This window comes from Plasmodium knowlesi, assembly GCF_000006355.2.
Source record: "Plasmodium knowlesi strain H genome assembly, chromosome: 3".
Taxonomy (NCBI): Eukaryota; Apicomplexa; class Aconoidasida; order Haemosporida; family Plasmodiidae; genus Plasmodium; species Plasmodium knowlesi.
This window is the reverse complement of record NC_011904.2, coordinates 558958-571853: the sequence shown is the minus strand read 5'-3', so window position 1 is coordinate 571853 and position 12896 is coordinate 558958. Positions and strand designations below refer to the sequence as shown.

Below are 12896 nucleotides of genomic sequence, written 5' to 3'. Positions count from 1 at the left end.
GAAGGCCCTTCATTGAGTAGCGAAGTGATAATAAGGAAAACAAACAATGTGGAAGAAAAAAAATAAAAGAATAAAAGATGTTGTAAATATTCGCTGCGTTGAGTCATACTAGAGTAACCGCTCCCATGAACATTGCAAAACGGGTTCCCTTTTTCCTGATCAGAAAAAAAAAAATAAAATAAAAAAAATACGACGTTGAATAGGTTCCAATATCCGCAGTTTTATGTTGCACAAAAAAAAAAAAAAAAAAAAAAAAAATTTCTAATTGGGTAAATGACGAGTATGTCAAATTCTCACATTCGCCAGATGGGTCCCATTGGAAGGCCTCACACTTCTGCAAAGAAGCTCCTGGAAGCGACCAAATTTCATGCAATGAAATTGCAAGGTTGCCGAAATGTTTCCCTGTAAATGGTTGAGGGTTGACACCTGAAATTTGCAATATAAGAGCTAACGACATGGCTAGCCTCGAAATTCCACAACGTCAGGCGAAAAGATACATGATGCATATGAATAGCACACGCGGAACAACGCGCGCAGCAGTCTCAGGCATTAGCCCCCTGCTTTGGGCACAGAACAAAGGATGGAGTAAAATACCTAGCCTAAACGGAGGAAAGCTTACCTTTGTAAGCAACAAAAGGAAGATCTCCCACTTTAACTACATGCACGCAGGGGGGTACTACTATCACCCCTTTAGCAAACATGGGATAAATGAAAAGATAAAATTTTTCAAAAGTTCACAGAGAGGTGTAGGAAGCTTCACGGAGTGCGAACAGAACAATATTATGTCCAGTAGGAGGAAAAAAAAAATGTACTTGTGTGCCTTAATTTTTTCGGGTGTCTTCGGATACGCTACCTTTAAATGGAACGAAAAAAGGGATGTTACTAATTTCCTGAGCGAGATGAAAGAAATATCAGACGATATTTTTGACAAGCTAGATAATATCGTGCTTTTTGTTTTAGATAAAAACAAACTGAAGGAGGAGAAAAATAAAATACAAGAAATTAAAAGAGAAATTGAAAAACTAAATCTTAAGCATATTAATTTCTTGTATACTTACCATGAGGAAAGTAAAGATTACGCTTGCTATTTGTACAAAGGGCGGCGCAGGAGAAACATCACCAAGGAGGAGTTAAGTACTGACACGGTTAAGGACATCTTCGAGCCATTTTTCACGCCAGTCAGCGAAGACTACGAGAAGGTGAATGAGGGGAATGAGGGAAACTTCCCGGTCTGTGTAACGCATGACACATTTGAGAAGGAGGTACGAACAAAGGAATAGGCTCCCTAATGGGTGCGTATAGGAATAACCCTAATTCGGGGACACCCCCCCCCAAATGGTACACTTTTACCCTTGCATAGGGGTAAGCTGACGAAAATGTACCCTTTCCTCCCGCAGATCATTGAAGACTCGAAGAGAAACGAAATACTTCTGGTTCTGTTCGAGAACACCTGCTTTTTGTGCTTCTTGTACAAGCCTTTTATAAATACCCTACACAAACTATTTAAGGAGAACAACGTACGGACGCGCGCCTCCCTGCATCTTTTACTATGCACTTTTTACCCTGCTCCTTATCCCCCACCTCCAATTGTGTAACCATTTAATGTGTATTATTTCCCTCGTCTTCCCCTCTGTGTACCATATGCAGATTCAGTTGAAGCTGAAGAAGTACAATATAGAGAAAAACGACTATGCCCCAAACATGATAATCTGCAGAGGCACCCCGACCTTTTTACTTTACCACGAGTACTTCTTCACCCTATAAAGGCAGCAACGCCATGTCATCTATGTTCCCTTCACTCTGCATATTGATGCACCCTTGCAAATGTGTATTTCCATGTGTGCATGTGCGTATACCCATAATGAACATACTTACTCCACCCTACAGCGGCAAGGGAAGCAAACTGGATGAGTACAAACCTAATGACATCATCAACAAAATTGATCAAGTGAGTTAGCGCATATATGCACATTCGCTCGTTTAGCATATCTCAATTTGTTGCACACATTGCTAAAAATGTGCTTCCCCATTATTTGCAGATTATTAAATCCCCCCAAAATATCAAAGAGCAAATGCTGGAGAAGGCAGAGTTAATTCACGCAAGGATGCATCAGTTTGGCTATCTGACCATGTGGTATGTTTATGTCATCGCTGGCTTGCCACCTTTTGCGATTAAAATGGAGTGCATATGTGTAATACATGCGCCTTTTCGTATTCCACATTTTTTTACTTTTTCAACTTACTGTCCCCCCCCCCATTGATAGGATGACGGAATCGAAAATTATAGAGAACATGCTAATAAGAAGACACGTGAAGGACATTCCAAATGTATGAGCAACTGACAACAGAGAGAACGTGAACTCGTTACATGTCTTTCCCCTTTTTTTTTTTTTTTTTTTTTTTTTTTACATACGCTTATGCCCATTTGGAGGATGTCCTCCTTCGGTCGCACTATGCTAACATACGTATCGGCGACCACTGTGCATAGCTCAATTCACTATAGCCTAATGGCACTTTCTGCGAATGCTACACAATTGCAACTTTCTGTCGTTCCCCTCCTCTCAGGGCAATGACGATGACGTCATTTACAATGAAATATTAACTGCCCTCATAGAAGAAGACACACAAAGGAATGATTTAATTGAAGACAGTTTGAATTATACCAAGGAGAAAATAAACGCAGCTGAGAAAAGCTGTTTCGTGGCGGCCATGGTGAGTGTATAAAAATTATGCGTGCGGGGTGGCCTTTACGTCTTTGTAGATTGAGCGCACATGAAGGTATACCCCACTACATAGTCCCCCGCAACTGAACACACAACTACGACCCCACAACTAACCACACCACAAATAGTGAAGGTAAACGTAAGTGTAGTCACCATGGAGCACATTTACAAGGGGGTGTTTATTTTTTTTTAATTTTTCCCTCAGATGATGGCCAACGAGCTAATTGACGAGGAAAAGAAGTATGAAGTGAGCAAAATGTGATTGCTTGTTCGGAATTTTTTTTTTTTTTTTTACCAAAAATTATGAACAAAAAAAAAAAAAAAAAAAAAAATATAAAATAAGACTGTAGTAAAAAAACAAAAACTGCAACAAAGGATGGTAGCAAAGTATGACGCTGAAGGATGGATCCCTAAATAGCTACAACAAATAGAACAAAACTTAAGAGAGAAGAAATACCACAATTTTTAAGTGCACGAATTAATAGTATAGTTTTGGCTTTTTTTTTTTTTTTTTTTTCACATTTTAAAATGTGTGCAAAAAAAAATGTATGAACGTTCAGAAAGTTTATCCAACACAAATAGCTATGTTGTTCCATTTTAAAGTGTGCAAAAAAAAAAAAAAAAAAAAAAAAAAAGGGGGAAATAATCAACCCGTTTTGCTAAGCATAAATGTAGAACAAAATTGGATCTTTCGTTCAAGCAGTTTATGTTTGGTTTTAGCGTTTTTTCCAGGAGGGGGATGTTATTCTTCAGCATCGTCATAATTTTATTCTTCCTATGTGTACACCAGCATGCTGAAACGGTTGGGGCTTTTGCTTTTACAGTTTTGAGCGTAGCATATGTGTGTATATATGTCTATTTCCGTGCTTATGTGTATATATACATGTATGAATTGCAACCTTTATGTATGTTTTTTTTTTTTTTTTTTAAACCCCCCTTTACGCGAACAACATGGTATTTACTCCTACAGACGGTGATAGAAAAAAAGGAAAAGAATATATATACTGCTGTATGTTTAGATTTTTTTCGCGTTTTTTATTTTTTGAGTTCATTTAAAGTTGCACCCCTTTGTCCACTTTTTCATCTTACATGTTCCAATCCACGTGTGGTTATTTCCCCCTTTTTTTTTTCCGTTGTTTTAGTATTTAGCCTTCCACGAATTTTTCCATTATTTTTGTTCCCACATTTTTGCACCGCACCTTTTTGTTATTGGCTTCTACGCCCTGCTGAGGTGCCGCACATGCTGTGCATTTCCCCCTTAGACATAAATAAAGAGACCCTTTAAATAAATTTGCAGCTTTTGTGCGTCCAACAGCGTATGAAGCAATCCTATAAAGGCTAATCATTGTCAGTGCAGATGGAGAGATCCTACCATTGCCATTCCTTTTAACTTCCTATCATATATTTCCCATTTAAGAGGTATTTTATTTCATTTTTTTTCTTTGCAAAGGGGTGATCAAACTTTTTTGTCGGTGGTGCAAAAGAAGATTCATACTGAGATGTGTCACGCTCTTGGGGCTTTTGCAGTTGTGTAGTTGCGGTTGGTGCATCGATCTACCGTGCAAGGCACACGTGAACGTTCGCCGGGTTCACACATGTGTTCACAGTACATAGCATGCGTGGCACCACCCGCAAAATGGGGAAGTCCAGAAAACTAAAGAACCTAGTCAAGAACGTGCAGTTTTTCGTTAAAAAATGTAGAGAGAAAAACAAGAAACTGCTCTCCCTGAGCAGTCTGGAGGAAAAAGACGAAATGCTCAATTCGGGAATCTTCACAGATGAAAAAACAGACGGTAGTAAAAGCTTCAAGGAAAATTCTGCTGAAAATATTTCCAAAATGTCAAGTGAATCCAAGTACGAAATAACACACGAAGATTTCGCCACTGCGCATGGCAGACACTTGAGAAGATCACAGACCCAGGGGAATTTGCATACCTTGTCTGATTATTTCGACAGAAGAATTGGTAAGAAAATGGTTAAGTTTGGGAATGATGGATCGAAGAGAAAGCTCGTCGGGGGAAGTATGGACGAAGGCGTACCATTGAATGATGAAGAAGAAGTGAGAACGGAAAAGAGTTACACTAGCAGCGTAGGAACTAAGAAGAAAAAACAGTCCAAGGATAGAAGAATGGAGGAAATGAAAAATGAAATTCTGGAGTGCGACTTGCACCTTCTCAGCATATACAAAAAGTTGGAAAAGGGGTCGAAAAGTGGCAGAGTGGTTAGGAGAAGTGGGACAAAAAAGGGTGGTGGTAAGGGAAGCGGCACATTGAACATGAAGGCTCAAACGATAAAGACGTATAATTCGGAGGTTATGAGCATAAAGAAGGAGCTTTCCCTGCGGAGGAGCACAACCCACGGGAAGAGGAAAACGAGGAAAAGTGGCAGGGGAAGAGGGGATGAAGAAAAAGACAGAGGTGGCAGTGGAGGGGGCAAAATAAAAGGGGAATCATCAAAGGAACACACAAGCAGAGGAGTGAAAAAGAGAGCACACGAAGAACACATTCAAATTAAGCACAGCTTCTCAGGAGGAGATGCCCCTCGCTTCGATTCCAAAAGTTCTGTCCTAACACGAGAAGAAACCTTTTCCAAATATCATCAGATAAGTTCTTCGAAAAACACATTTGACAATTTTTATTTCTTTCAAGAAGGACTAGCTAATAGGTTGAACAAGAAGCAGAACACATCCTCCTTTGACATTGGCTGTATGTACATGAATCCTGCCATAAGTACAAGGAGCTCCAAAGATTTGGGGCCAAAGGGGTCGAAGGAAGAAGGTGTTACTACCAGAACAGCCACTAGTGTTTTGGCTGCTACTGCCACTAGTACCTTTTTGAGTAGTTCCAAGAGTTTCCGTCGTTTTAAATTTTTAAGTGACAACAAAAAGAACATTGAATATTATAAGCAGATGATAGACAATTTGGAAGGGACGGTGGAGAAGTCGAAAAAACGGAGCAATAAAAGTAGCGAAACTACGACAACCAATGGAATCAGTTCCATAGACAGCATCATTAAAATTATAAACTGCCTGCTTCATGATTATGTCCCCAAGTTGATAGACAGGTATGAGTACTACATGAACACTCTAGACGATAGGAATAAATTGCTGAAGAAGAAAATTAGGGAGTCCCTGGACTTTGGGGATCTTCAATACGAAGAAATCAGGGAGTTAAAATCACAGGTGATGCAAAAAAATCAGGAAAATAAAAAACTGAATGACACTATAGAAATGTTGAAGGATAAACTATCATACGTTAACGAGATGGAGTTAAAAAATGCAGAATATCTGGACGAAATTATGCTTATGAGAAATAGGGTTACGTATTTGGAGAGACTGATTGAAGAAAATGATCAATCCAAGGAGTCACATGAATTGAGGAAAATGAGGCATAACTTGAGAAGGCTATACAACAAAATGAAGACTGAGATGAGGCACATGAAAACTCTAAAATCGAGATCCTTTAATCGTAACAAGAGAGGGAAATTTTCCATTAGGAGATGGATTCGTTTGGAGGAGAAGATGAATGAACATGAGGCGTCCATGTTTAGCCTTGACCAGCAAAGGGTTGCCACTTCGGAGCTTAACCAATCGGCCGAAAAGAAGAAAGAAGAACCAAAACAGTATGCGGACAAAAGTGTAGACACGAGTGATATGCAAAGCGTGGTGAAGCCAGTTGACGTGGTAAGTGGCGATGCCCAATGCGCGCAAACTGAGGAGGGAGAAAAGGTTAAGAAGAGCAAAGTTCGAACGAAGAACAAAAAAATCAACACCATTGTAAGTAATCGAACGTTTCTGGAGCTACTGAGGAGGGAGGAGAGTATGGCGACGGTGGGAAGAAACAGCAAACTTGGGAGAGGTAATATAATGAACCAAAGTGATCGAAACAGTCGAATGAGTCGGAGTAGCCTATGCCTTGGAAGCGACAGGTGCACCCGCATCCCTATGGAAAGTTATCCATACTACCACTACTTCTACAGCAATATGCTAGCCACGTCGGATTCAAGACCTGTTGTCAGCACAAGCCGCATATGGCCACTAACCCAAGTAGAAAAAGAACCCAATGGGTTTTTTCCCCCCAAGATGACTCTCTCGGATGAAAATTATTTATCCTTATGCAGTCAACTTAAGGAGTGTATTTATCAGAATTATTTCGAGGAGTGCGCCGCAGAGCCCTTCGATGGAGAGCAGCCTTTGGAAAAAATACCCCAATGGTGCGACGCTTCACTTGACCAGGCAATACAGAACGGGAAAAATTGGACAATTACAAAGGGGGGAAATAGGGGTACGCAAAATGATCAGCCTCTGGTTAGCAACCAAATGGTGAGAGCCCCTGAATGGAAGAGCCCTCTCTGGAAGGATACCCCTCGAAGTGATGATGCATCCACCCAGTCGATAAGCAGAGGGAAGAACAAATGTTACAAGATGATACCATTCGACTGTTGCAGAAATTTGAATAGAATTCTAACTGGCGAAATGAACTGTTCTTCTCTCGTATGGGGGTGTAACGGGGCATCATACAACCAAAGTAGCGGTGCGTTAGATAGAAAGCGAACTGGTCGAAAGAGGTCAACCATATCAAGCAACTCTTCTTGGGAAAGGAAAGACAAGCTTAAGATGACACGCGTAGTCAGGAAGAATCACCCATTTTTACGTAATGATACCGTTCGATCTAAAAACAAACATAGGTATTATTACCATCGGATTGGTAGAGCAGCGAATGGGGAGGATGGCTCAGAAGGGGAAACGAACCAAATGGCTAACTGCACCAGGGGAAATGATCACCACAAAGAGGAGAAGCAGAATGAACACACATGCTTCGATGTATCGGAGGGAGGTGATACGTACGAGCTTCACATTCCACAGAAATGGAACAAAGGGATTGATTTGGGGAGGAAGATCCTCATGGACGGTGATTCTTATAGAAGTACATACGATAAAGAGCGGATGGATAATTTTAAAAAATTTCTGGCCATTTATAATTCACATTTTGAAGGAGACCAGAAGGGTAACTTCATTGGAAGTTTTAAAAAAGAACAAAGAGGGCCAACATTTGAGAAAGGTATGTTTGACCAAGCTGTGCAGGCACAAGTTGGAGGAAAGGAAGAAGATCACACATACACCACAGGGGTACAAACGATTAAGATTAAAGGGGTTTCAACTAGAAACAGGGGTGGTGATACCATTGATTGCACAACTGGTGGAACGAACAAGGAGCATAGCAATACCTACCAAATTAGTAGCCACTACAACCGCTGTCGTGTTCATCCGCTTTATATCTCACGCCATTCAAATGAGGTCCAGAATATCAGAAGCAAGGACTGCGATACACGTAGGGGTGCGCTTGATGTAAAAATGGGGAACGCCACCCCCTTTGTAGCGAACACTAGCAACTGGCCTGGAGCACTGACTGTTGTCAGCGGGAGGGAGGAAAATGGAGGTGGCCCCTCCCACTGGATAAATCCACCTCTTCACAGAGATATGGCATACTTGACCCATATCCCCCCCGGCCACTTACCCCAAAATGGAATAGAATCTAAGGGGAATGAAACAATTAGGTATCATAATTCACTTAACCAGTTTTTCGATATAAACACGAAGGATTTTGAAGCCATTAATAAGTATCTACATGGCCATGTGTTGTACACACACACAAGGGGCGAGGGCATATAAACCCAATAACTTTCCCCTTTGGATAGTGGGACTGATGACTCAAAATAGGTATGAAGAGTAGCTTCTTCTTCTGCTCCCCCTCCTGCACACACACTAAGACGCCCCATTCTACTTCCTATCGCACAACTACATGTGCATTTTTGTTTTAGCCAAGGAACATTCGTCACCTGCACTTTTGATGCACCTTCTCACAAAATGAGTGGTACCACAGAGTATCTCCCAGATGAGTCAATGTGCGTACAGTTCGTCAAGGGCAAAAATGGAAAGAGTAAAATGGAGGAAAAATAAAAGTGCAATTTTCCTCTGGTTGTTACTCTTAATTGAGGCCAAACGGGAGAACGATAAAAGTGGATTCGCAGGAAGTAAAACGCACTGAAATTTTCATACCATATAGGTTCAAATTATCAACATAGGTTTTTTTTCCACCTTGTTTGGGCTTGTGTTAATTTCTTTTTTTTTTTTTTCCTTGTTTTTTTTTTTTTTTTTCTTTTCTTATGCCTTGTCGTTTTCCTTCCGTAATGGGATGATGAGTTTCATTCGGCCAACCCCGAGAAGGTACGCTTTTACCATATACTCATCTGTAGTAGCCCCGAAATTGTTTTTAGCGCCCTTCCTTTATTGATCCGTAAAAAGGTGAACAGTAGGAAAGGGGCGGCAAATTCTCTTCTGAACCATGTGCAGATAATTCTTAGCATAAGCGTACGTATTCACATGTACAAGCTTTGTGCGATGCCTTGATAGATCCAAAATGTTGTGCTCACCACCATAATCCAGGAGTTAATAAAAGAAAAAAAAAATAAAACAGAATTTCTCATTCCTACGCCTATCGCGAGGATTAGAAGGTTCTTGAAAGAGTAGCACATCGAAGGGGGAGATCCATTTACCTCCTTATGCGTCCCCATTTTTGCTAAGTTAAACATAAAAGGGGGAAAAAAAAAAAGAAAAAAAAAGCATATACATATACATGTACATATATATGTATTATATAATATTACGTGAAGGATATTCTGGTGCCTCCTCACCTCTGAAGTGTCCTTGCGAAGAAGCCAGACTACTTCCAAGTAGGGCCATTTTCGAAAGAGCTCTTTTTTACTTTGCCCCTTCGGTTGTGGGTGGAATCCCCGTTACATGCACAGGTGCACCTGCAGGGGTGTTGCGCTAGCACGTAGAAGCGTAAAAGAAGGGATCCCCCAGGTGAGTTTTCCCCGCGTGCGGAGTGGCCCACTGAGTATTAACCCGCTGCGTGGCACCCCGGAGAAGTTATCGTTGAGACCCAAAATGGTGTTGGACATCAACTTGTTCAGGAAGGAAAAAGGGGGAAACCCCGATAAAATTAAGGAGTCCGAAAGGAAGAGGTTCCATGACGAGACGAACGTCGATAAGGTAATTGAGTATGATGAGAAGTGGAGGAAGTGCATTTTCAAATTGGAAGAATTAAAAAAAAATATTAATTTAGTGAATAAAGAAATAGGAAACAAAAAAAAAGAGGACAAAAATGCAAATGTGGAGGATTTAAAAAAAAAAAGTTTAACAATGAAGGAGGAAATTCCTCAGCTGCAGAATCTGGAAAGAGACTTACTCAAGCAGAGAAATAAGTATCTCAGTAAGGTAGGTAATTTGCTTAATAAAGACGTGGTAATTTCGAATGATGAAGATAACAACAAGGTGGTGACCACGTGGGGTGTGTGCAAAAGGTTGGAAGTGATTACTGATGAATCGTCAGAAGAGAACAAAAGCGGGAAGGGCGGTTCCAAGGATGGTGGAAGTAACAAGAGGGAGGTCCCAAGTAGCAGTTCTATCAGTGGTGGTGTCGTCCACCCAAATAGCAGCATCGAGGGGAAGAAGTACTACTACCACTTTGACCTGCTGAGGAAAATCGGAGGGGCTAATTTCAAGAAGGGTATCCAGGTGGCTGGCCACAGGGGTTATTACCTTACCGGAGCAGGCTTCCTCCTACACAATGCAATTTTGCAGTACGCAATAAACTTTCTAGTGAGCAAAAATTATACCCCTGTATATCCTCCCTTCTTTATGAAAAAAAATATAATGGAGGAATGTGCAGAATTGGATGATTTTGAGGAGACCCTCTACAAGATTGCCTCATCTGGAGGTAATTCCACAGCTACAACAGGCACTGCAAGTGGGGCACCTGTGTCTAAGAACCTTAACCAGAACGACGAGCTAAGCAGAGACGACTTGTTCCTCATTGCTACGTCAGAACAACCACTGTGTGCACTGCATAAAGATGAAACGATTGAATCTAAATATTTACCCTTGAAGTATGCTGGCGTTTCTTCCTGTTTTAGGAAGGAAGCTGGAGCACATGGAAAAGACATCAGAGGCATTTTGAGAGTTCATCAGTTTGATAAAATAGAACAATTCTGTCTCTCTCTCCCTCAAACAAGTAGCAAGGTACACAAACAAATGATGAAGACATGTGAAGAGTTTTATCAGTCACTTAACATCCCATACAGAATTGTTAGTATCGTCTCTGGTGCACTAAACAACGCCGCCGCTATTAAGTATGATCTGGAAGGCTACTTCCCTTCAAGCAATCAGTACAGGGAACTCGTGTCCTGCAGTAACTGCACAGACTACCAGAGCAACAACCTGAATGTTAAGTACGTAGATTCAAGTGTCAGAATAACTGACGTAAAGGAGGACAGAAAGAAAAAGGAAAATACTGGGGATCATCAGGATGATGATGATGATGATGAGATTGGAAGTGATCATGAGGAATTTTTGAAAAACTTTCACACGGAGAGTAGGAACAATGTGCATCTCCTGAACGGCACCATGGTGGCGGCGCAAAGGTTCCTCTGTTGTCTCCTCGAAAATTATCAGAATGGTGAGGGCATCGTCGTGCCGGAGAAACTGCGCCCCTATATGAACAACGTTGATTTTATTCCCTTCATCGAGTGACCTACGCAGTTGCACCTTTACGTGACGTGTATTGTTATACCACGTGTATGACCATGTCACATAGGAAAATATTTTGTACACCATTTCTGTGTGCATTTTTTTTTTTTTTTTTTTTTTTTTTTTTTTCTCCACCCCATCATTTATGTGAACACCTCTCAAGGGGAAGATCCCCTTTTTGCAAAGCAGTAAAGATAAAATAGCAACCGTCTGCTGTAAAGGAACGTGTAGCGATGGAAAATTACACGCCGTGTACAAATCCGATTTAGCTCCGCCCCCGGCTGAGACTTCAAACCAATTAGCGCGTGTGTAGCTAGCTCATGGGAGAAGGGACTTATTGGCACACACACACAGGGTAAATTTTCCCCCTTCGCAACACAAGTTTTAGGAACGAAGCAACTGCATATTTACAGAACAGTGGGACCGTGAAAATTGGACAAGGCGATGGCGTGCGGATGGTCCTTGGGACAGTCGTAATTTACTCCATCGCGATGAACACTCGCTTGTACCCCTATTTGTTCTGCCTGTACTTCACCTTACCGTGGTTCTCTTTGCCATCCCCTACAGGGGTGTAGAGATGGATGCGCTGCGGTCGCTTCCACGTGTTCACCCCTACCCATGCAGCTACCCACATTCTTCCATTTCTTATCTCCCCTTTCCTGCTCCCACGCAAGACGGAAAGAGTAGTATATGAACTGACCCACTTGGTTATATATTAAAAAAAAAAAAAAAAATGGGAAAAAAAATCGCACCATTTTCGTTATAGAGTTTTCTAAGAAAATATGGCAAACTCAGTTCACTCCACTGACTGCAGAACGAGCAACCCTTCCGATGCCAAAAAAGGATAGGGGAATGTAGGGGTGTGCGCACGTATGCACATGCGCTTGCACACCTTTCCACGTTTCCATGTTTCCACTGTTTCATTGCTTCACTCCAGTTTTGGTACCTACCGCTTGACTGTTTTGTCACCCGCCCTAATTTTTTTTTTTTTTTTTTTTTTTTTTCAGCGCGCTGGCCAAAAGGGAGAGATCACCGTGTGTTACTGAATGCTCGCTCTTTTTTGGGAGGGGGCGCGATTTCCCACTCATGTGTATTTCACTTGTAATGGGCACCCGAAGTGGTTGCTAATGATTGGCCGTGACTACCCCCTGAATGGTCTCTTAGAATTGTGGCTAAAGCTACCATCATTCCAATTTCACTGCAAAAAATTAAAGACCCTCCTTAAACCCTGGAGGGGCAGAAAAAAAAAAAAAAAAAAAAAAAAAAAAAATTATCAGCAAAATCGCCTCTTCCCACGTGTGTCATTTTTTTTTCTTTTTTTTTTTTTTTTTTGCTACCCTTTTTAAAAAGAGGGGTTAGGAAGAAGCTACAATAATTAATAAACCCATCTGATTTTTTGTGAACTTGGGGGAATGCGACGGACTCTTTTTTTTGCGAATCGTAATATCCCCCATTGTGTTTGGAACTGGCGCTTTGCCAACTGTGCATGTGTGTACGACACAGAGTGCGCAACCACGTATGCACACACTGACCATATAACACCTGTTAAATATTCTGCGACTGCGTTTGGTGCTCTTCACCCC

At 41.3% G+C, this 12896-nt stretch overlaps 3 protein-coding genes across 3 annotated transcripts; all 3 read left to right on the top strand.

Annotated features, from left to right (window-relative positions):
- Positions 1 to 455: 455 nt before the first annotated feature.
- Positions 456 to 2985, top strand: PKNH_0312900 (thioredoxin-like protein; the record flags this gene model as incomplete). The annotated part of the gene is made up of 8 exons (XM_002261066.1): positions 456 to 1262; positions 1398 to 1517; positions 1648 to 1745; positions 1888 to 1948; positions 2040 to 2134; positions 2265 to 2328; positions 2566 to 2712; positions 2929 to 2985. 8 exons carry the CDS (start codon positions 456 to 458, stop codon positions 2983 to 2985), a joined length of 1449 nt encoding a protein of 482 aa, XP_002261102.1.
- Positions 2986 to 4359: 1374 nt separating this feature from the next.
- PKNH_0312800 (conserved Plasmodium protein, unknown function) lies at positions 4360 to 8394 on the top strand (the record flags this gene model as incomplete). The annotated part of the gene is made up of 1 exon (XM_002261065.1): positions 4360 to 8394. One exon carries the CDS (start codon positions 4360 to 4362, stop codon positions 8392 to 8394), a length of 4035 nt encoding a protein of 1344 aa, XP_002261101.1.
- A 1128-nt stretch (positions 8395 to 9522) lies between these two features.
- On the top strand, positions 9523 to 11316 carry PKNH_0312700 (serine--tRNA ligase, putative; the record flags this gene model as incomplete). Its single annotated transcript, XM_002261064.1, has 1 exon — positions 9523 to 11316. One exon carries the CDS (start codon positions 9523 to 9525, stop codon positions 11314 to 11316), a length of 1794 nt encoding a protein of 597 aa, XP_002261100.1.
- Positions 11317 to 12896: the final 1580 nt, after the last annotated feature.